Raw genomic sequence first — 25,418 nt, forward strand, 5'->3', positions numbered from 1 at the left:
GATATTTCCCATGGTTTAGCAGGATATTTTCCCCATGGAAACCGACTTTAGTACAGATTAGAGCTAATAAAATTTAACATTTTTGATAACTAATTTATTAATGGCTGGAGAAAAAATATTTTTACATTTTTACAAAGAAGAAAGTATTAAAAGGAAGGAAGTTCTCATTTCCAAGGGGGAGGGGGTGGCTTGAGCCCCCACTTTCCCTCCTATATAAGAGCCTATGGTGTCTACAGACCAAATCCTATGATTCTGGGGGATATGAACCGGTTGAATGGTAAATCAGTGAAAGGTATCTCTTTCAGCGTGAACTTGTGGGCACGTCTCAAACGTTTCTGGCATCTTTAGAGTCATACGAATGTACGAATTTTTGGAACTTGCAAAACTTCTGTTTGAGCTGTTTTTTCCCTTAGTCGCACTTATCGGTCAAATTCCCACAAATGACTGCTCTCGTGGAAACCTGAATATTTCATTGAACTCACTTTTGGATGACCTGACGATTAACTGAAATGTTCACTGTTCGTTTTTATACACTTTTCGGACATCGACTATCATTTCCAAGCCACTTGAAACGGCACGCCGTTTCAAATACTGTTTTTCCAGGCACAACAAGCAAATGAAATGTCGTTCTACTTGGTTAAACAACTTAAAATAGCAGGTATTTTGCTTGAAATTGTAATAAAACCGAAAAACAATACGTAAACTACGTAATGTATTGTAAATTATTTCCTAATAAAGTGAGAGACAAAAATAAATTAGGTACTCATTAAAATGGAATTACCTTTCTTCCATTCAAAGATACAATTTTTGTCTGATATTTTTTTTATCGCACCCTGTATACTGCCGTGCTAAGCAAAAAAGGGGACTTAGCAGTTGGGCTCAAGCTGAGATATTGTATTTTAAAGTTTGGCTCTTCCATATATTTGATTAAGATGTCTTTTTTAAGAATTGTTCAAAATAATAGCTCTTGATCAAATGACCCTAAAACGTTTTATTTATTAAGTAAAATAAGAAAGAGAACAACTTGGTTATAATAACTCAAATTTGTTCAAAAGGGCTGGTATGACTACTTTTACTACCGTGCTTAGCACGGCCGTATGAAATAAACTTAAAACTCCAGTTTAATTTTGGTTCAGCTTACGAAAAACCAATTTAGTTTTGATTTGGACTTAGATTGGATTGGAAAAAATGAAAACTCAATAGCTTTTATTTTCAGACAATAACATTGTATTATTTTTCTTCCAAAAAAAAAAAAAAAAAAAATTAATCATGTTTGAAAGTCCAAAATTTCAGAAGTTTCAAAGGCAATCTAAAATAGAAAATATAATTGTTATGATTAGATACACATTATATTATTAGTTGAGCGGCGACTTGACTTTTTTCTGGGTTTGACCATGAAAGCCCTCTACTCAGTTATGAAACAAAACGGTTTTTCTTCTAATTAATCTTACCTTTATGTGTATTTCTGTCAAGCAGAAAAAGATGTGTGGATAGCATATATTTTTTAATGCTTATGCTTTATATGTTACAAGAAACACAGAGCTATTGAGAAACCCAAAATTTATTCATAAAAAAATCAAATTTTCCATTTTTTCCCCCGAAAAAACCGGTTTTTTCCGTCACTTCAAAATTTCTGGAAATTTTACATCTCTAGTGAGCAAGCAAGCATATATATTTAAATTAAAAATTATTAAATAAAAACAAAAAACCCGACTGCATAAAAACCCAAAAAAAAACTAAAACAAAAAATGTATAAGCCTAGTAGTTTAGAATGTTATTAAGTACTACTGAATAACTACACCGTTGAAATAGTTTTATAACCGTACACAGATAAGACAAATCATAAATTCAAAAGCAGGAGAAAAGGATCAACAGTCGGGGCCCATTCCTTTCTGATTCAAAGAACCGCGTAAAATTTGAATGGACCCTGACTGCTTATCCTTCTGTTCTGCTTTTGAATTTATGATTTGTCTTACCTGTGTACAGTTCGAAAATTATTTTACCGATGTAGCTATTCAGAAGTACTTACTAACATTCTAAACTACTGGGCTTATACATTTTTCAGTTTAGTTTTTCTGGTTTTTATGCAGTCAGGTTTTTTGTTTTTATTTAATAATTTTTTATTTTACACTTTTTAGTTAATAATCATTGACTTAGTTATTATGATTACAAGACGGTACATTTCGCAATCTTGTCATTTCATTGGGATAGTTTGTTCCTATTGTGAGGTTTATTAAGTAACTTGCGGTGATCTAAAATACTGATAATTAGTCCCTCTAGGGACCTAACTCGGCTTAAAGCTACATGTGCTTGACCTTCGGCAAAAATGTGCGAACTTAAGTCAACCACAGCACAACTATATAAACAGCCAGTATAACTCATGATGACGCGAAATCGGAAACGTCGTCAGTCAAATCTTTCTCGCAACACTAAAAAAGCCTCTCAAGAAAGTACACGTCGCGATACTCAGTCCCTTGAATCGAGGCAAAAACAAATGCAACATGTTAGAGATGAAAATCGAATTAGTAAACAAATTAGTGTCTTGCCTTTGTTACGCATAATATATTTTTTATTACAGTACAAAATACATATAAAGAACACATGAAAGAATTTACATCAGAAAGCGGGGAAAGTACATCCAGAGCGAGGGTGTCTTGACCCACCACCTCAAGTGGGAGAAGCAATCGCTTAGACCACACGACCAATGAGACCCCAATTAGTAGACTTAGTAAGCAAAAAGTTTCAGGCAGCGAAAACTATCTGCATTTGTCGCACACAGGTAGCGTGCGACACAGTGTGCAACACCCAAGGTGCTCGGATCCCAAACTAACAAAATGTGGCAACTGGTAGTTGATATGGTAAATTTTGATTATTGTCATGTGTTTAGTGACACTCCCAAGGTTAAGACAAATCGATTGACGTAAGAATTACCGAAATTGGCCAAGGTGTTCAGCCTTCAGAACACCACATAGGCACAGACATACATAGACTTATAAATGATAGACATTGGTAAATGGTATTTAACCGCGTTCTCATTCCTAATGTAATGTAAAATCTACTTTTTTTCAAATTAGATTAACTTCTCAACTCTTTCCACACGTGTCAAGTTTCAGTTTTAGGTTGTCATGCAAACGAGGCAAGTATAAATAGCGAACGATTCCAATTGTTCTTCTCAGGGCCGATCCTAGGGTGTCGGCCGCCCTTGTGCAAAGACCTAATGTGCCGCCCCTCAAGAGTAATTTGCATATTTTGACTAATTTTTGACGTTCATATAAATATTTCTTCAAATTTCTATATCAAGTTCTAATTTAAGAAAGAAGAAAAAAAAACAAAAAACAAGAATGATGAACTTATAAAAAGGATGAAAAGCTTCATAGTAAGAAACTTCTTAGGTACAATTTATATCTTTGAAGAAAGTAATAGATACCGAAATTTACTAGTCGTAAAAACGCATTTTATAGTCTGTCTTCGGTGACATTTAGGTGACATCAGAGAAAGGACGGAGGAGGGGGGATTGCTCCCAGAAAATTATCGAAATTCTCGTACGAAAAATAGTTTTAGTAATCTTTGGTTGTGTTTGGTTGCAAGGAGAAAAGAATCGGGTATACTCAAGGTGCATGGAGAAATTTTCGAAATTGACGTCAAATATCGCTATTTTAGGAACTTTTTCTAGACTTCAGGGGAAAAGTAATGGAGTTTTCTCCTAAAATTCTTTCAAAATTGAAATCAATTCGAAGCTATTTTTTTGACCGTAGCTTAGGAAAGATCGGCGCTCTTCCCGAAAATTTTCTGAAATTGAAGTTTTAAACAAGCAGTTTTGAGTTACAGTGAAACCTGTGTAAGTTGACCACTCGCGGTGCAGTACTTTGGCGGTCAACTTATAAAAGACGGTAATATACTTCTTTTTTTTTTTTTTGACATTTCTTGCACTATGTATTCATTTTTTGAGGAATTCACCCTTACTCTTTCTGTTCAACTCATTTTCATTGTTTAATGTTATTGAAAGTGAAACAATAATTAAAAATACTATTCAAATAATTTTGTTAGTTTTTCCTTGTTTTTAACTATATTAGACACTTTAGTTTTGGAAATTCCTTATATGCCAGCTAATATTCTCTGGCTTTTTCCATTTTCAGTTAATTCTAATATTTCATACTTTTTATTAATCTCAAGTTCAGCTAACTTTCTTTTTGAAGCCTTTTATGTAAAACTTATAGCACAAAGAGCAACAAGCTCGACTATCCCAATTCATAAAGGCAAAATCAAAATGTCCTATCTCTTAATCCCTTGCACCAGAAACCTTTTAATTTTACTCATTAGCAAGCCCAGATCTGCGTACCCGCAGTGCGAGAGGCCCGCGTCCTTAAAGGGGCTAACGGCCCTAGAAATTGAAGAAAAAATAGAAAAAAAAAACTAGTACTAGGACTTCTTCACTTTACTAAGAGACACTGCTGGCTTGTATGTATGGGCCCTACATATTTGTTGCAGGGGAATCAAAATGTATAGATCCGGGCCTTCTCTTTTTAGCATAGTTCCTGTATTGTCACAACAATTGCAACTGAAAGAAAAGACTTTGAACTTTACTACTCACACCTATTTTCATTGAACAGAGTACAAAAAGCTATCTCAAATAGAACAACAAATGGAAAACAAGTTTGGAGAAAAAGAGCAGCGTTAAGCTTTATGCTGCTGTTTAGTTAGTAAAATGCTGTTCCGTCATCAAAGCATTAAAAACATTCTTGGAAAGCTATGAAAAATAATAATAGTAAAAAAAAAAATAAATAAATAAATAATAAAATAAAATAATTTGCTGAAGAAAGTTAAAAAAAAAAAAAAAAAAAAACAAGTGGTCAACTTACAAAGGGTTTTTTACAATACTCCTAACCAAATTTGGCGAACATTAGTGGTCAAGATAGACAGGTGGTCAAGATAGAGAGGTGGTCAAGTTACAGAGGTTTTCCTTCATTATATGAGATAGGACTAATTCTGTTCCTGACAAAAGCGGTCAACATAGACAGGTGGTCAACTTACAAGGGTAGTCAACTTTACAGTTTTTACTGTATCTTTATTGACGTTACTAGAGGGAGGGAGATTCAATCATCTCCCATAGAAGGTTTTCTAAATTGAAGTTTAAAATGCAAATTTAAGCTGTCTTTGGTGACTGTAAGGGATCTGACGGCTTTCCTCCGGTAATTTCTCGGCAAGAGTTTCAAAAACCCATTTTTGGCTATATTTGAAAACGATATGGGAAACGTGAAAAAATTCCGAACCGAAATATTTTTCGGAACTAAAATCCATTTTAGGCTATTTTTGGGAGGGAAGGGTTTTAGGGCTCCCAAGCGGATATGTCTAAAAGCGCAATTTTATGCAACTTTGGTGACGTTAACAAACTGGGAAGCTTCGGCGGATCTTTCGGATATTTTTCGATATTAACATCTGAAAAACACAACTATAGACTTTTGTCCACCTCACGTCGACGATTGATGGGTATATATGCCCTAGCGTCGTGAAAAGTTACATAAGCCAGGCAGTTCTCCTCTAAAGTTTTTTAGAAATTGAAGTCCCAAAATCGTATTTTAGGCATTATTTGATTACGATGGGACAAAGAGCGGGCGGAGGTTCAGTGTGCCCTCACGAACTGTTTTTTGAAACTGAAGTCAATTTCAAACTGAGGGGGTGGATTAGGAGTCTCTCTAAAGACGCTAATTGAGATTATATTTGGTAGTAATGTTTGGAAATGGATTTCGGGACCCTCCATCGCAAAAATTTCGAAAAAGAAATACGAGAAATACCATTAAGCAATTTTTGATGACATTAAGAAGGGCTGTCCTCTAAAAACACATTTTGGATTTTAAAGCCAACATTTTCAGGCTATGTGTGATTAAGTTAAGTTGGAAGGGGTGAATCAGAGATTTAATTGGGTCCTTAAGATCGGTGGTTCAAACAGCAAAATTTTTCGAAATTAAAGTCCTAAAAATGCCATTTTAAGCCTTCTTTAGTCTCGTCAAGGAGGTCTTGGCATCCTTTTACATCTTCGTTTTGGAGCTACGTTTAAATTTACTACCCGGGACAAGAGCCCTGATCTGAAACCGGGCACTTCATTCGTGATTTTAATTCGAAAACAATGCTGTAAGGGGGGGGGAATACAAAATTTTAGTTCATTCATATATGTTTGACTCACAGGGGAGTTGCAATTTTCCACTGTCTCTCTACGCAGCCGCGATTGTTGAAAACAGAATTTGTTGTTTGAAATACTTGCGAGAGTATCTCATCAGTATAGCTTTTAAAAATATAATATATAAAATATATCTTCATTGTTTAGGTCTATAAAAGCTTGGGTGGTAAACATTAGTGGCCGCCCTGGGTCCTGTCCTGAGTGCTCTTTTTAGAAGGCACCCTTTCATGCTTCAGGAGGGGGCCATTTCCCTCATCTCCCCTCCCCTGTATCGATGCCTGATTACCGGTTCTGTCATAAATTTTGCAACCAAATGAAGCATGTGTGTAAAGAGTAGATATTAATGGACAATGAACCAACACAATGTTCCCTAACAATCTATTTTTCTTAAACTATGCTATGCTGTCGGAAAATCAGCACTTACTTTGATAATTAAACATTTAAAATTCAGCACATTTATTTGACTTATTATAAGTTATCTTTTGAGAAATTCTTGAGGAATTTTGCTTGATTAAAAGAACTATATGATTCGGCCTGCGGCCGCCCCTTGCTTTGGCCGCCCTTGTGCGGTGCACACTCTGCACACCTGCTAGGATCGGCCCTGGTTCTTCTTCCTCTCTTTTGCGTTCGTCAGCCTCTTATGTGTTAGGTCCGGTAGGTGTTGGGGAGTTGCGAACTCCACCTCCGCTTATGGCCAGGGTTTATTTTTATTAACTTATTTTGTTAGTTTATTTATTTTAGTTTTTATGGACCAATAAATTTTTGGTAAAATTTTAAACAAGTTTCCAATGTTCATTTCTTCACATTGACATTGATTCTGCATCTTCCACTGTATAAGAAAGTAATATTGTTGACTGACTTACGGAAATTAGCCTTTCGGCTTTTCGTTTAAACATCGTAAGTTATCAATAAACACATTACCCTCGTTTGCATCGAGCACGCGCAGTTGGATAAAAAGCTATGAACTTATTTATGCAGATGATTCTTATCTAATTACAAAGAAGTACCAATTCGTTAAATATTTCAATTAGCTTGCATTATTTATTTTTTTAAAAAAGTAATACAAAAATAAGTTTTCCTACATATGTGCAAATGAGGAAGTTCAAAATAAAGCGGGGTTGTCCTATTTTCTCCATCCCGAAAAAAACTGTCCCGCACAAAATGTCATTTTGTTCATTTCGTTCACTTCATCAGTAAACTGAAGGTTTTGAGTTAAAAATTTGAAGTTTGAAAATAATGAATAATTATATCAATTTTTCCTATTCAAGTAATGTTTTAATATAAAAATAGCATACATAAATATGTAAATAAACAATTGATTGTAAAATATTTTAAAGTGAAAATAAAAAAGTATGATCAGTTGAAGTTTATGTAAGTGTGTTAATAAATCAAATGAGTGTTAAAATAAATTATAATGCATGCAATAGCATTTATAAAACAAGCACATCAGCTGTAAATTTTAAGATGTTTATCTGTGATGTGGAGGTTTATTGCCCATAATAAGTGCATTTATAAAATTAAAAAGTAGAAATAAAAAGTTTTTAAAGCTTGGGGTTTCAAAACATTAACAATCATATTTAAAAAGAAAAACTACTTGATATTAATAAAAGAAATGTTGGCATGAAGTGAAATCTGTTCTTGCAATACAAATACAAATGTGATGATCAGCAACAGGCTCTGACTAGGCTGTTCCCCTAGTCAATTTATTAGTCCCCAATGAAGATTAATGGCCCTTTTAAAGCTATCTACCCTCTTGTCTATTAAAGCTTCTTACAGTACACTATTCTGAATACCCACAACCCCACTAAAGTAGTAATATTTCTTAATTTGTATGACATCAACATATCCATAAAATATGCTGAGTACATAAATATTTTACTATGGAGTGACATCAATAAAAACTCGAAAAATATAAGTTATAAAATATTTTTAGCCTATAAATCTTTGTTTTGTATGTATGTCTCCAAGCATTTCATTTGACTTTCCCATTGAGTTATAAGACACTTTTATAATACTGATTGTTATGGGAAAATCTGAGGCCTGCTTTTGCTTATATCTCAGCAACTAAAGTACTTACAGACTTCGGAATTTCCCTAAATGATTTGCTTAATTTAAAGGTACAACTTAACGCTGAAAAATTGAAATTCTAAAATAAAATTATTCTTTCAGTTAGGATGAAAATCAGCAAATTTCATGTAATTTCCCTGTTAAATGTTTAAATATAAAATCCATTGTTACAAATTTTGTTTCCTTACAACAGCAATATTAATAGTAATCATAATGAAAGTTTTGAATCAAAGTTAATAAAAGTACTGGGATGAGCTGTTTTGTACTTGTTTTACAAAGAATGAATAATCCTGCTTTATAAAGAATGCAAAATATAATAAAAGAATTGCACTATGTATGGAATGTTTTATTTTTAATTAGTATTGCGGCAATATAATATATTTGAAAAATAAAAATCTTTGATTTACGTCAAACTGGGAGTTTTAGAGTAATTGATCCTTTTCTAAAAACATTTTGTTTTCAAAAATAAAATCTTACGTAAGGATGGGGGGGGGGGTTAAAAATCTTACGTTAAATGGGAGTAGGGGGGGATCAAAAATTGCCAAAATCATCCTTGCGTAATTAATGAAGGACACCATAGAACCGCTTCATGATCTGAAACTAAATTACCTCCAATCTACTCTAAGAAAATATTCATACTTTTCCCAAAAAGCTATCAAGTTACTATATTTTTTTGTTTATTATAGTTACTACATAATGAATTATACGGAAAAAAAATACAAATTGTGTTACTTAAAAAAAATAAAGTGCTTACATTTTAAAATGAATTTACTATTCTTCAATCTATGATTTAAAAAGAACTTTCATTAAAACATCATGTAAAACATTATTATGCAGAAACCAATAAAAAAATTAAGCTCTTTTGCTTCTAAATATTATGCATTTCCTTTGAGTTATAAATGGAAAAGAAATTATATACTTTGGTAGTGCTGTGAATTACTTTTCATAAAACTATAAACTGCATTAAAGTTGAGTGCTTTCCTCTTTTCTGTTAAGAATATCATTATCAAGTTTTTCTATTATATGGGGGGAAGATGGGGGGGGGGGGCGTGTCACTTGCTGGGAGATGGGCACCAATCAACCAACCATGGGCAAACCACTCAAGTATCAATATTTATTCACCATTCTACATTATGTTAAATTATACTAGAAATGTTTTTGCATAGTATTTAAAATAATTGTAACAAAAAAAAAAAAAAAAAAAAAAAAACAATAATAAAACTCAGGCAGGGGTTCAGCATTTAACATTTTGGCCCAAGACACTCTTAAAGAGCACAGAATTTCGTTTAAAACTTATAAGTTCTGTGATTTCAACAAAAATAAAAAGATTTTATTTATTTGCCTATTGACAAAATGTACTAAACATAAAAAATTTGAAAATTCTGATCCCCATAGTGGATACAACGAGATTGCAATCCTCAAGGCAAAGTGAAGGCATCAAAAGTATAAAAACTGCTTGTAGGAGAAATATTTTTGATAAAATTATTTTAGAACTGCATTTTAGAGACCTATTATAAGCAAATGATTAATATTCATCGACACAGTTGAAGCAAAAATAAAATTAAACCATTGATTCAGCATTTTAATTTTTGACTCATACAATAAAATGGAATTTTGCTTTAAAAACTTGAAATAAGCGTTGTAACGAAAATAAAGAGACTTTTCATTAATTTGTATCCTAATAAAGCAAAGTTAGCTTGAAAAAAGAATAAAATATGATTCTCATATCAGATGTAAAAAGATTGCACTTTTCAAAATGTAGGCACCTAAAGAAAAAAATGGTAAATAAAAGAGTTGATTTAAAGTTAATCATCCATGTTAGCATTGAAAAATCAAACTCATACAATTTTCTCCCAAAATAAATTACACATCGCACCATAGAAATGCAAATATTGCCAAGCTGGTAAAATGATGCGAATATTTTCTAATCAAGTCACTATAAAGGTTTAACACCAGACGGTAAGTGGCGATAATTGTAAAGTTGGTAACCCTATCTGAAGCGATTAAACTTTTCCACACCCCTACTATCCGTTTGCAGTTCTAAGTTCATTTTGCTGATTATATATTAGTATTGTTTATTAAATCATGAGAGGGGAGAAAAGGGCTTAAAAAGCTTATGATGCAAAGTGCTTACAATACCTTTTTCAGAGAAGTTTACAACAGCACCACTGCAAAATAGCTATGATAAAACCAACAAGCAAAATTACGTAAAACCAAACTGACTTTCAGCTGTTAATTTCATTTGAAGAAACAAATAACAGGCTTCACATAAATTTGGCAGTAGTAGTTAATTCTCGCTTGCAGGAGCATCACAAGAGTGCCAATTTGTTTTACAAAATTAACATATTTTGTATAAGCTCATCCCTCTAATTTAACTTTCAAAAAGGTTCCAAAAATTATTGGTTTTATACACCGGAAGTATGCATCATTTTGATTTCAAATTTTCTCTTTCAATAAACAATTTGTGAAAAATTTTTGTTTATCAGAATTTTGTGAAGGGTACGTTTTGGTTGATACGGATTTTGTGAAAGGACTATTTTTGTTGATCGGATTTTTGTGAAAGGTCCGTTAACGGATCCAAATTTCCTCAGGCCAAACCTCTGAATTAATATCGATATTTATACATTGCTAATACTGCAGTAAACAAGAATTGATCAGATTAAACTTTTGTACAGTTTAAGACACTTTTGCACAGTTTTAGGTAGTTTTGCATGGTAAAAAACACCTGTCCCGTCCAAAACCAGTTTCGGACATCCAAAACTCAACCCTGGTCAGCACATGAAACAAATTCAATATTTTTTTAACATCATTAAATTTTACTTTTCATTTTTTCAACAAATTTAGGTTCCGAACAATCTATTATTATACTCATTAAAAACTTACCTTTTCAACAAAACTTTTTCCAATGTTTTCAATTTTCAAAGTGCCTAGAGAGTATAAAGCAGTTGTAGAAAATACATTTAAACAAATCAATTTAAAAAAAAAATCAAGATCATTCCTTGAAATAAATATTTCAAATTACTGAAAGAGTAAAACTCTTCACATTTTTTTTTTATTCAACAGTCACAAGAACATTTAAAGAAAGCAAGTTAAAAATAGTTCATGCACTGACAAGAATTGGCAGATTAATTGGCAGTCAATTAATTATAATGATAATGACTTAATATTATGATTTCTCTCAGTTTCTTTTCTTTTTTGAATTTGGACATTTCGGAATTTGCTCATTTTTATTTCTGTAAGTGATGAGTTATTTTTCACCATTTTTACAATTATTTGAAAAGGGGCTCAAAAATTAAAACAAAGAATTTTATTCAAATTCTTTGGGTCAACTATTATTGTTGATGAAATTGTATTCAGTTAAAGTTAAATAAACATGAAAATTGAAAAATTTAGCTAGCAGCCTGTGCGCTAGTCAACATTGAAAAAAATTAGTTGTGGTTTATTCTATTCTAATTTTTTCCTCTATAATATGCTTTCAATATAGATACATATATGAAATAGAAAAATGGAATTTAAAAAATAATAACATTGCTTTAACCATAAATTTTTGTAAAAAATAAATAAAAATAAAATAAATTAAATTTTTTTTCAAAAGAAGAAGATATTTAACAATTAAATTTTTTGTTAAATGAAAATGCAGCAGGAGAGAGTGGGAAATAATGAGAGAAGGGACATTACGAGCGCGTACTAAGTAATATATTTGAATTAACTATTTCTACAGTACAGAATGGTAGGTTGTACTTAGTCTTTTAACAGACAAAGATCAGCCATTGAATATATATGCTTCAGTAGAGAGAACCAATGGAAATCTAAAGCAAACACATAGTTTTAAATTGCAGGTTAATAAAATTAAACTTTTAATCAGTTGAATCATAGATTAAGATAGAAAACATATGATAGAATATGGTAGTACATATCAAGTACTGTTGGGGAAAATCTGTGGTTTTGTGTTATATCATCATTAAATTATTTCATTGAGAGGTTTTATTGGGACAATTAACAAGGGTTTAGTGGAACTTAAGTAAACTAACTTTGTTTGCAATTTGTTAAAGAAATTATCTTTAATATCTCACTCAACCAAGTTACTAAACTTTTTAAGCTAAACATGTACTTAGCTTTGAATACCCTATACTATGTATTTAGCTTTGTAATTGTCATGTAGGTCAACACCTCCCATATGGGTCATTCTAAAGAAAACTTAACTTTTGAAAGCAAATATTTTTCAATTTCAACATCTTTTGTTTTCTTTTTTTTTCATCCTTACATAAGAGATACCTCATCACCTACTAGAAGTGACCATATACAATGGCCCAGCTAAGTTCCAATTATTTTATTCTTAAAGAAAAAAAATGTCTTGTTCACGGAAATAAAAAAAAACTTTTAATGTTTAAAAATCGAGGCAAATAGTAATTTTGTTAATTGTGCAAACAATCAGCTATTTGAATGATTAGTGGGAACATAATATTAAGCTCTCTTAATTAAAGTACAGCATAATTAGTAGTTTGAAATGTACTTTAAAAAATCATATTTAGTAAATTTGAGGATATACTGGCAATTTATAATTTTGGTAGAATGCCTATTATTGATGTATTTCCCCTCCATCAGTTATTTTCACCTCAGAAATAATGACATTGATAAGGTCTGTCACAGAGGTTCCATTAATATAGGCCTAATAGATACATTTTCATGAAAATTTTTTTTCTTCGTTGCTACAATCTGCACATGTTAAGCATATGAAAACATGTTTACTTCTTTTTTTACATTACATTAATTTTCATCCCTGAAATTTAAGTTCACGGAGGTGAAAAGTTTCAGAATAACCACACTAAGTTTTTGAAGCAAAATCTATCTTTTCGTCTATCGGCAAAAATCTCACAACTTCAACTATGGCTGAAAATAAACAAGGGTGCTCCCCTGTATCATGGAAAATAAAATTTGATGTCATTACAGCCACGTGTTAATGAGGAATGGCACTTTGTGTTTAGGTAACGGAGGTGAAAATTTATTGTGTGACATGACTCCTTGTCCTTCTAAAATGAACTAAAACATAATATTAAAAAATTAAATATAAACAATCAGTATTTGAGATACTTGTGAAAGGAATAATAAATAAATAAGAATATAATTTTAATTAAACAAGTTATTAAGCAACATAAACAGCCGCACAAGGTGTGTGACATGCCACGGAGGTGAGAATTCACATGTTGTGAACCAAAAATATACTAAAATAAAAATAAAAATTTTTTTGGCAGGTTTAAATAGATATATATTTTTTTGATGAAATTAAAAATCATTGTTAAATGAATAGTTCCTTAAAGTTTTTATTGTAAAAGGCGGGTGACAGAAAATTTATTGAAGAATGACCCATATGAGGCAGTGAGAAGCAAAGGGATGTAAGTGGCAAAATTAAAAATTTGGAGATAACCAGTACACATGGTAGGTGAACCTTTCGTCTGTCTTGGGGCAAGAGATGGTACTAGTAGCCCTGGTAGTTGCTGCTATACAGCATGATTTAAAAAAAAAAATCAATGAAAGCCTACCTAGGATGTTATCTTTAAACCCGTTATACTTAAAACTTGAAAATGTCCACTCACATCTCTGCTTCTCACTGCCTCATAAATGTGGTTTTTGTAATCCGAAACGACGATCAGTAGTGAAATGAAAACTGCCTTTCTTTGAGACTTGTTTGACATTTAATATTGGCAAAATGGTCCCATTATTACTAACAATCGTTAACAGCATTTTCGTTCCATTTGATAGCATAATAATTTTCAATAAACCTCAGATTCCTTGCATAAAACCTAGATTTTCACCTTTTGCCCATTTTTCTTACATTCGGCCAATGGTGCGTTAACGCACTATTAAATTTGAATAACAATTTTGAAGTTTTTTTTATGACATTTGCTTTATTTTCAGTTTATTTATAGAACTTGCAACTTTAAACCAATAGAGAAACATTTGATTAAATTCAAGTGGATTAATTATACATTTTCAAAAAACCAAATTGGGCAATAACAGTTTCAAGTTCATTCATTCTTCAGAAATTGTTTGCACCTGTTGAATTATTATTACTTTACACATAGATGTCTTTAAAGATCTTAAAAAAAGCATAAAAATAAAATTAGTAAAAAAAAATGCATCACCGTGTTATTTAAAAAATATTTATTGAAATGGTGAGTTTGTGCACTGTTGGCTGAAAATGGGTTAGTGAAATTTTAGATTTAAAAACTGTTATAATTTAAAAAAAAAAAAGATTAAAAAAAAATTTATATATATATGGAAACATATCAAAATACCACAAGAAATTTTGGTTTAAGTCCAAATAGATATTGAAATGAAGTGAAAACATAGTGCACAAAAACTTGAACTAAAGCAGGAAAGCTCAGCTTTAAATTGATATCTATGTCAACAAATACTAATCATGATATAACAAAATCATTGTTATTTCAAAGTAACATTTTCTTTATTAACGCAAATTTCATACTTCATTATGATATTTCATATTTGAGATCCATCTATTTTACAATTTTTATATATTAAAACAAATTTCCTTTTTTTTTATGATTGCTTTTAAGTGAGCTAAAACCTAATGTTAATATTCATCTGATTTATAAATATGCTACCATAAAATAAAAAGTTCTAAAATAAATCGATATTTTACACAATAATGTGTATTATACAACTGCATGTGTGACAATTTGATGTAGAACTGTTCCTTTTATAAGGATTAATACAGGATGTTTGAATCAAATGTACCAGAGTTGAGCATTAGATTAAAAAAAAAAAAAGTTTAAGCGCTTCAAGGGCAGTCAAACAGGGGGGCTGACAAAATTTAGCAGTCAAATTCTTGGAGTTTGATGAATTTTTCTTTTCCTTTTGCCTAATGCAACAGCATTTCTTTTATAAGACGACGACAACAAGAGACGACATAAATTGTTCTCTGGAATGCAGAACAAAAATCCATAACAACTACAAAAAAAATTTGGAACAGTTTTTGACAGTTTGTAAAAGAAACACACCTCAGGATAAGAGCCTAAAGAAGTGACACAAAACTTTTCTTGACACAAGAATTGTCCAGAAAAGTTTACGAAGGGAGCTCACGTGGAAGTGTACTGAATTTTTTAATAAAACCTTTGTTTGTATTGGTATCTAATTTTAAAGTTTTCTTATGCTTTTAAACATTCTATTAAGTATAGCTACTATGCCTCAAAACTCAAATTTTGAATTGGTAGCCAATGGCTACCAGATCCTCACAAAATGGTAGCCAAATCTCAAAAAATGATAGCCAAACTTTATTTTAATTTAAATTATTTAATTTATTTTAATCCGTTTATTTATTTAGTATTTGTGCGTATGTCATTGGCGTAGCAAAGAACGTTTCTTATAAAATAATAATTAAAAATAAATAAGTAAATAAAAAATATTAAAAAAATAAATAAAATAAAATAAAAACGAGCTAAAAATAAAAAAGGAAAAGAGGGTTGAGGAAAAATTTTGGAGGGGGGGATTAAACTTGGGAGGAACGGGCACTCCTGCCCAGATATTATTTAACACATCTTTTGCAAACTATAATCTGCATTAATTTATCTTTAAGCAAAACACATCAAGATAAAAAAATAAATAAATAAGATTATTATTATTATTAATTTTTTTTTTTTTCAGCTTTCAAAACTTCTAGAAACGTCACAGCTTTCAACCAAAACACAAGTTAGTTCCTTGATAAAGAAAACAACAAAATACCAAAAACTTGAACAGAATGTAAAACCTAAACCATTTGTGATTCTACAAAAATATTTTTTTGTTTTTACAAATGCATGCAGAATTTTATAAAAATCGAAGCCAGAGTGTCAAAAAATGAATAAATAAAAGAAAGGTAAACAATATAAAACAAAACGAAAAAATAAATAAAAAGTGAAATAAAAGATCCAGCAGAAGAAAAAAAGGTTTCAGCCGTATTCTTTCCACCTTCTCTAGATGCAGGAATGCCATTTTTTTTTATTATTTATGTGTTTTATAAATACGATTGTACTTCTCTTTAGTTATTTTGGAACACACATTTTCCTCTTCTAAATGGTGAAAATGGACAATCTACAACGTGGCGCCATTTTGAAAACGTGAGACGCCATTTTGAAAATTTACCGCGGAACTTAAAAATAACAACTTTTTTAAGGAGAAATAAAGTAAATAAACGGATATGTCTTCTCCTCCAGTAGGTTTTTTATTTTAAAAAGAAAAAAAAAAGGAAAAACTAACAATATGATTAAAACAAAAAATCAAAAATCTTGCAAAAAAACTTTTTTTTTTCAGCGATATAGTTTTTACCTTGTCTCGGAGCATTTTGACTCAAAGGCGCCATTTTTTTTTTATTCATATGTAAACCAAATGTACAAGATTAATTCTTTTTATTTTGGAAAGGACATTTTCGTCTTAACTGGTAAAATAAACAATAACAAAGTGACGCCATTTTGAAAACACGTAGTTTAAAAATACCGCAAAACGAAGAAATACCCATTTGTTAAGGAGAAATAAAGTTGAAAAATGAATTTAAGATCAAAAAAGTGTAATTTACTAAATTGGTGTATGAAATTTGTCTATTTTTACGATCGCGTGTAAAGAAAGCCGAGTTTTCGAAATAGCAAGTTTTGTAACGAATTTGCCATCGTGATTGCGATTTTTGTTTTCTATTCAGAACAAGAATACATAGCACAATTAGCCACAATTGGACAATACTCCTCCCCTTCCCTCCTTCATCCCTAGCGATCCGATAGACAAACTTTTAGTGGACAAAAGAATTTGGGGAAAGGTCATATATCAAGACAATAGGTCAGGGAAAGTTGCATTGGCGAATGGTAGCCACATTGTTGACTGAAGTGAAAATAATGGTCGCCAAAATTTGAAAATTGGTCGCATTTGGCGACTGGCGACCGCGAGTTTTGAGCTTTAATAGCTACCACTCCAAATTCAGTACATTTGATTCAGACACCCCATATATTTGTTTTTGCTAAGTTAATAATTTGTAGTCCAGGATTTTCTATTTACCTAAAAAGGGAATGTTTTTTTTTTAACTAGTTTTTTTCTGGAATACAAAAAACAGACAGCCCTCATTCAAGGTACTCAAATTTTAAAAACATTTCAATAACTGGATCAATATTGAACTAATGACCTCAAATCAAAATTTACCTTAATATTTCTCAAACAATTTTATTTGAGAAATTATTTTCCAACTTTAAAATCACAAATTGTTTGTTAAGAGGGGAGGGGGGATAAAACATAAGTTTTTTATCACAAAACTTGATGCATAGAAGTCATTCAAATAGCCATTTAAGTAGAACATTACTTACATTTTAACAATGGTTTTAGGAAGAAAACGTCCACGTCATACATTGTCATTTCTTTTTTAGACTTGTTATAAAGTCCAATTTTCAACCTAAACAGAGCCAGAATTAATATGATGTTAAAATTAAACGCAATGTAATAAAATGGTTTCAAAATACTGCTAGTAAGAAAAAACAGAACAAAAAGAGCAACAAAAAAAAATCAATGTTTAATAAAATCAAAGAACAGATGAAAATAGAAGTGGAAATCAAAATCATTTAAAAGACCTAATGGATTTGAGTAGTAGGGATGCACTGGATAGTGAATTTCCCGGATACCAAATTTCGGATATCCAGTGTCCCTTTGCATTGGGATTTGGATATCCGGCTCAACAATAGCTTTCAGTTATCTATCACATGTTTTTTTTTTCCATGCAATGCTCTTTCAAAACAATGAACCAAACCTTTTTCACAAATCATTTCTTTTAAAACATATTAAATACATTTCATGATAAATTATAATACCCCTACATTTTAATGCTTAGTGTACTGAAGTAATGTTGCATCATACAAAATGAAACATATAAAATATTTTGTTTTATTTGCACAAATTTTTTTCACGAAAACAAACTGTAGGCAAAAAATATTTCGGTAAATACCTATGGTTTAAATTTATAAATTATAGTTAGCTTAAACAGTGGAACTCTTTTCTATTTCGGGAATCCTTCAAATAACAGGGGGGCGACAGGAACTGTGAAAAAAAGTTCCCTGACTTTTCCCTGATTAAGTTCACCAAATTTCCCTGATTTACGTTACCAATGATAATGGTTTTCTTTCTTTGCTCTACTTGAAATCCATTGTATATCTGTATAAAATGCAGTATTTTTAACGTTTTAAGCTGTGTAAAGTTGTTGAACTAAAGATATATTTTCAAAAGATGTTACTTTTTTTTTTAATAAAATGGTTAAAAAATATATCAAGTCAATCTTGGAATCTTGGGGGGGGGGGGGGAACCTACAAAATAGTACATTAAATTTTTCTACAATGGAAAGATTATAGAAAATTTAAAAAAAAATACTTCACTTCCAGAAACCACTTAGCATGAGAATTTTAAGAAACTATTAAAATTACTCTTAAAAACATATGTGTATTTAAGATAGAACTAAAAAGTAATTAAAGTCATTTTGAACTAAGTTTTCAAACAGTATAATAATTGTTGCAAGAATAACAAGTAATAGTGAAAGAATAGAATATTTATGCAAAACAGATGAAACCATTTGACATCCATTCATAGGGAGCTTTTCTCTAATCAAGAACATAGGTTTTAATGAATGAATACAGCATTTTAACAATAAAAAAAAAAAAAATTACTTAAGTACACAAGTTAACTCTATTTAAAATCATTTCAGTATGTAATGAAAAAAAAATCTTAGATTGCTTTAGTAACAAAAAACTTTGAAATGCAAGAAGAAAAAAAAGCAATTAGTTAATTTCAAAACATATAAAAGAATACAACTTGGTTATAAAATTAAAGAATCACTTAAGTCTGAAGAAAAGAAAACCTTTATAATCTGCGGTGGCAACAAATAGTATAACGGCAAAAAACAAAGTTTTTTTTATTGAAAGTTCAGTTTTAGCAATTAAATTGAAAATGCAAAGAAGTGATAACTTTTAAGCTTTTATAGTATTAATTCAAAAACCAAAGATTTCTTCTTGAGATCGTGATTACAGTACGCTAATCACTTCAAGACAACGGAATAAAGGCAAAGAAGCTAAGGCATTAATGAAGGCTTCCTCTTTGCCTGTATGGTTGTTTATTTTACGTAGCATTGAAAGCGTAAAAGGAAATTTCAAGCTAGGTAAAATAAACAACCTAACAGACACAGAAGCAATCTTAGGAAGTTCATCCTTTGGTTAATAAGTAAGATTCAATACTTGGACGTTGAGGAAAAAAGATGCACAAATATGCGGCAGTGTATAATCACACCTCATTAATTTTCTTTTTTTTTAAAACAGATCATTGGCAGAAAATGCGTAGGGAATTAGAGTACTTAATTTTGTAAAGCAAAAAAAAAAATTTTTTTTTCTTCATAAAATAAATTTTCTTTGATTTTTTGTTATTTTTTCAAAATTCCCTGATATTTCCCCGACTTTTCCCTGATTAATAAAGTTCCTTGACTTTTCCCTGATCTCCTTGATCTGTCGCCACCCTGAATAAGTTTTTATGCGTGCAGTACTAGCATAAAATATTTTATTAATACTATATTGCTGTTCAGCTGATTTTTGCCAAAAGAAAAAAAACCTGACCTTGGTTAAATTATTTCCTTTTTTGTAAAATAAATTACTATTATTCCACTTTACTAAAATTAAAAAGGTTTTGGTTAAGGGGGACTTTTGTAAAAGGCTCCTTTACAGTTTGTTGCTGCCCATAAATAATGCCCCTCCCCTTTTTTAAAAAACAAATCAGACTCTCCCTACCCCTGTGTCATACATCCTCTTATCCAATCCCTTCATCACACGTAATACTGTTTTACAAGTAAGCATATTGTTATAAAACTGATGTTACACTTCTTATGACCTCTCCCTTGTCATAACAGTCAGTTTCATGAACCATTCAAAGAGACACCATTTGTAGACAATCCCTTTATGCAATTCTGATTTTTGTTAATTATTGTTTTCTCCCCCTGAATTAAGGTCTGTATGCATCTTTATATGTTAAAAGAAAGTCATGCCAAAAGAAATTGTGTCTGTGGATATGGACTACACAGCACCTACAAAATTGAAATTTGGTACAGAATTATTATGGATCAACAGCAAGGAATCTCCCTCCCTCTTATTTTCTGAACAAGCAATAGCCCTGAGCCATAATATTACGCGTGACGGACTACCCCTATAAAAAAACACAAACAGGAGTGATTTTTCATGCAAGCCAAGCGACCTTATACAGAGCTGCCACTGAGTTCCACAAATAAAAATAGTTGCTTTTGTAGTTTGTAGTATAAAAAGGCTTGTTTTTGCATTGTGTATACTCGGGGAAGAGTGCATGTTATTGAATACTTTAGCGGAAAAGCTTCTGGGTGATGCTCAACCTAACCTTTCTTCTGTGCATCATATAGTGACAGCTCTTTTACTTTTTCCACAGTGCACTGAAAATTTAAGTGACACATAGCTGCGATCCACACAGCTACGTGTTCCTTTCTCATTGTCCTTAATATCACCCGTTGTTTACTAATCCTACGCACATGCTAGTTAGTTACCAAAGGGGTGAGAAATATATTCTCTGCTGCTTTGGGCTATATTGGGTAAGCCCAAGGGATTGGGGCCAGGATGTTTCTCTCCTTTCTCCTACATTATGATCAGTATATAGAGGGGTCAAGGCGCGCGCTGGGCACTCTCTCTCCACCTTTAAATAGCTTAACTAACCTATTACCACCCCCTACCACTAGTCAACCCCAAGAGCTGAGTACTCCTGAGGGGGCAAACTGGGGGTGTCGTGACGAAATGGACACAAAGGATCATGAGGGTGAGTCCCTCACCTCGAGACGGTAAGCAACTCTGGGGGTTAAAAAAAAAAAAAGCAAAACTCAAAAACAACCAAAAATATAAATGTTGTAATGTATTGTATTTGTTAACTGTAGTAATGTGATGTCCTGTAAATTGTGATAATATACTGTTCAATGTAAAAAGAAAAAAAAAACCCCAGAGCATTGCAAGATGTAACAAGCTTCCAGGAGATGAAGGAGTCTCGAGGTTATGAAGGAAGCTACGTTCCACCCCCAGTGACCCCCCCTCGAATATCCCACTTAATAACTTTAATTTCCATTGCAGACATCATGTGATCACTCATTTTAAGCCGAGACATATAAATGATCGGTGAGTATCACAACTACGGCAGATGAATTAATAATCTTTTTTCTTTTTTCACAGCAAATAATCATTTTTTCTATTACAGAGAGGACACCCAAGAAATCGAGACAGATTGATATCTGTTCTCCACATGGACGGGGTGTCCTAGTTTATGTTTATGCCGTAGTTTATGAAATGCAGTAGTTTATACATATGCAGTAGTGTATTTATGTCTAACCCCATTCCCTTTCAGGGGGTCATGGCACACTAACGAGGTACGGGGAGATATACCGTATCTCACGGTGAGCAAGACCCACACATTAAGGGGTAAACTCCCAGCTGGGCTGACGCCCAGCACGGGGACCTTCCCCGGCGCAATAAGCACCAAGCGCGTCCGTAGCATGATACGACTATCGACCGCTGCACCCAGCCGTGCGGGGGGCCCGCTACGCGGACCCCCCGGGCGGTGGAACCTAAGGCCTACGGCTAAGAGGTGGGGTGTGTGCGGAGAAAAGTATATAGAGGGGTAATAATTAAAGGGGGTAAACAGTAGATTTCATAACACTGGGGTGTTCATATTACAGGGTGTTCAGAATACAGAGAGGTCATCCTATGCTAAGTCTATGGAGTTTCACTGGGATCATCGAAATGTGTTCAGAATATTGGGGTGTTCACATTAGGGAGTGTTCAGATTAGGGATGCGTCGTTCATAAACAATTGGGTCAAAAAGAACAAATCCTTATAATGAAAGGATCGGTTCATTCACGTAAAATATGAACAACTGTTCTTCTGAACAGTTAGCAGTTTGGTACATTGAACATGGATGAACTTGTGATAAAATGTTTTTATTTTTTCTTTAAATTACATTTATCTTCAAATTTTCAACTCTCAATCAATCTCAAATTTCCTTTTTCTCAGTGCAGTGCAATATATTCACTTCAAACCTTTTTACTTTCTGCTTTATTCATCATTTTCTTTTATTGTTGCAGTTCCTTTGCAATTTTCCAATGTATCCATTTTAGTAATGTTTTGTGTAACTTGTTTGGGCCACTAAGAAAATGTTTGGACTTTCCACTTTTTGTCCCTCGCACCTGCTAAAATCCTCCTCATGCTTGCTGTTGCTAAAATTATTTCTAAAAATACCTTTTATCACCTTTCTGGCAATCCTTTTTGTCTTCTATAACATTCCTATCAACTATATTGATTTGGCTTTATTTTCAACTTGGTTGGTGATTTCCTAGTTGCTTATTCAAACATTCAATATCCAGAGATTTTTAATAAGGATTATTAATGTTGAATTTTTCTTCAGATTTAAAAAAAGTGTTGCTTTTTTTTCTGTTTTCATGGGTACTGTGGAACAATGCTGAAGTTCCCCATAATATTTGGAGAGTTTTTTTTTTTTTTTAAATTAAGTTATTTGGTATTCAGCCTGAGCTACCAATATATTTGTTGTTACTTTTTTCGTTTTTCATGGTCTATTGGTAGTATTATATGTTGTATACAGGATGTTTCAGTTAACTGTTTCAAAATTCCTAAGAGAGGTAGGGTGCATTATGAAGACTTGAAATCATAAGCAATGCGGAGTTGAAAATGCTTTCTTTGGGCGGCGATGTACACTGGTGCGCAAAAATGAAGGACGAGACTGTTTTTTCAATATAACTTCGTACAAAAGCTTTCCAAATCAACACATTTAATACCGTAAGATCCAATACGTAAGGACATGTGTAATGTAAGCAACACTTACTAAAAGAGAAATCAGAGGGATAAAAAGAAGCTTTATTGAAATAGTAGCATGGAGTGCAATGCGACTGAAGGCCGAAACATTCCTGTGATGGGTGTCCAGCAAGAAATATCCGGTCTTTAGTATGGGATATGATCTCCCCCGACTGCTAGGCAGGTTTCACAGCGTCTGCCCATGCTGAGAATGAGGGTGTCAATGAGTTGTTGAGGCATTGCTGATCATTGGTCTTGCAGCGCCAATTGAAGCTCCCAAATCGTTACTGGTGGTAAGGTACGAGCTGCCAAGCGTCTGCCTAGAAAATCCCATACATGCTCGATGGGATTGAGATCCGGAGATCGTGCCGGCCAATCCATACGTTCAATATCCTCACTCTCTAAGAGCTGTTCGGCAGCTACTGTGCGATGACATGGTTCATTGTCGTCCATGAAAAGGAACTGCGGACCCATAGCACCTCTAAAAAGACGCACATGTGGAAGAAGAGTCTCGTTACAATAACGGGTCTCGTTGACTGAGCCTGCGTCGAAGATGTGAAGGTCTGTACGACAACCAAGCATGATGCTTCCCCAAACGAGAACACCGCGACCTCCATACCTGTCCCTTTCAATGATGTTCGAGGGATGATTGCGGCTTCTCTGCTCTCTCAGGATGAGTATGCGATGAGAATCGCTACTCAGACTGAATCTGCTCTCATCTGTAAAGAGTACTCGTCCCCATTCATTGTCTCTCCAATTCCGGTGTTCCCAGCACCACAGAGAACGCCTTCTCCGATGGGCAAGCGTTTAGAGGTACACACCGTATAGGGCGTCGTGCAAACAAACCACCCTGTGCAGTCTTCTGGCCACGATAAAACGCGATATCGGTCGTCCAGTCGCCTGTGTCGTGTGTCTAGCGATTTCTCCCGCCGTCTGCCCCCGTTTCTTCTGGCCTGTAAGACAATATACCGGTCATCTGCGGGTGTGGTTCCTTGTGGACGACCACTACTGAACCACCGGATAGCTGTTCCTGTAGTCTGAAATTGTCTCCAAAGTCGTGAAACGATGCTGTGAGCAATTCCGAACTCTGCAGCCACACTTGTCACACTGCGGCCTTCCTCCAACTTCCTAATGATTTGACCTCGGGTAAAAGCATCCAGATGTCGTCTAACAGATTGATTATTCGCCATTTCTCGCTGAGGCAGCAACTCTGTGTGATTTTAACTGCTATACGGCGTGCAATCTCATTGCCAGAAAAACTGATCTTACACCAACAACATGCTTTATACTACTCAGACTCCCCCATTATGTTTGCCTGCATATCTGCGCATGTGCTACCGTACATCACCTTACTTAATCTCCTGATTGGTCTTTCTGTCCGCTCTGCCTCTTCGTTCAGCTGATATGCTAACTTTTCGACTTCGTCCTTAATTTTGGCACACCAGTGTATACAGAAGCACCATTAGGACAGAGACTATACATAAAAAATCTTTTTAACTTGATATTTAAAACAGCAAAAGGTACGTGGGTCAAAGTAAGTATTCAAAGTGTTTTCCACTGGTTGCAATGCACCTCATATCTTTGGCGCATGGAACTCCGGAAAATCTGGAATACTCCCAACATATCTCAAATTTCTCGGGTTGAGAAATCATTTTGGACCCTTTATTACTGTATGATTTCGAGTCGCCACAATGCACCCTATCCCTCATAGGGGTTCTGAAACAGTTAACTGAAAAACCCTGTATATACAAATGTTGTAGCTGGGTAAAAAAAATATTTCAAGTAACACTCCTCTTTCTTTTGGGTAGATGTCATGCTTGACAAATGTTTGTTTTGGGGTCAAAAAAGGTCAGTTTCGACAATTTACTTCAGTTATTATTTAAAAAGCAGAAGTTTACTTAAAAAAAAACTTTATTTTGAAACCAGTTCACAGTAAATTGGCTGCAACTATCTTAATTCTTTTTAAATTAATAACATCTTGACCTTTTACAAATCATATTCTGAATTGCTTTAAAAGAACACTAGTTCTGTAATTACTTCAACATTTGCGTTATATTATATCATGAAATGCTTTCACCTTCTTTACTTGCTGACTCGCCACACGTTCTGAAGTCTGCGAAGCTTCTTTTAGGGTATGTGTCTCAAACTCAATGACGAAGAAGCAGATTGTGCTTATCTGAACATTCTATATCGGACCCCAAATAAAATATTTTTTGATTAATTTTTCATAGGCATATTTTCTTACTTTTAGCTGATTTCAGTTATTTTTTCTTCTAAGAATATTACTGATCTAATGATACATT

General features: G+C 33.0%; 1 protein-coding gene across 1 annotated transcript in view; it reads right to left on the bottom strand.

Annotated features, from left to right (window-relative positions):
* LOC129218994 (DNA-directed RNA polymerase I subunit RPA49-like) overlaps positions 1–25,418 on the bottom strand; it is a 365,487-nt gene that overhangs the window by 75,351 nt on the left and 264,718 nt on the right. The window contains exons 5-6 of the mRNA XM_054853313.1: positions 17,584–17,669; positions 11,126–11,169 (exon numbers count right to left, since the gene is read on the bottom strand). Of these exons, the coding sequence (XP_054709288.1) occupies positions 11,126–11,169; positions 17,584–17,669 (130 nt within the window). The remainder of the gene's footprint in view (positions 1–11,125; positions 11,170–17,583; positions 17,670–25,418) is intronic.

The sequence above is a fragment of the Uloborus diversus genome, chromosome 3 (genome assembly GCF_026930045.1).
Source record: "Uloborus diversus isolate 005 chromosome 3, Udiv.v.3.1, whole genome shotgun sequence".
In the NCBI taxonomy this organism is placed as follows: Eukaryota; Metazoa; Arthropoda; class Arachnida; order Araneae; family Uloboridae; genus Uloborus; species Uloborus diversus.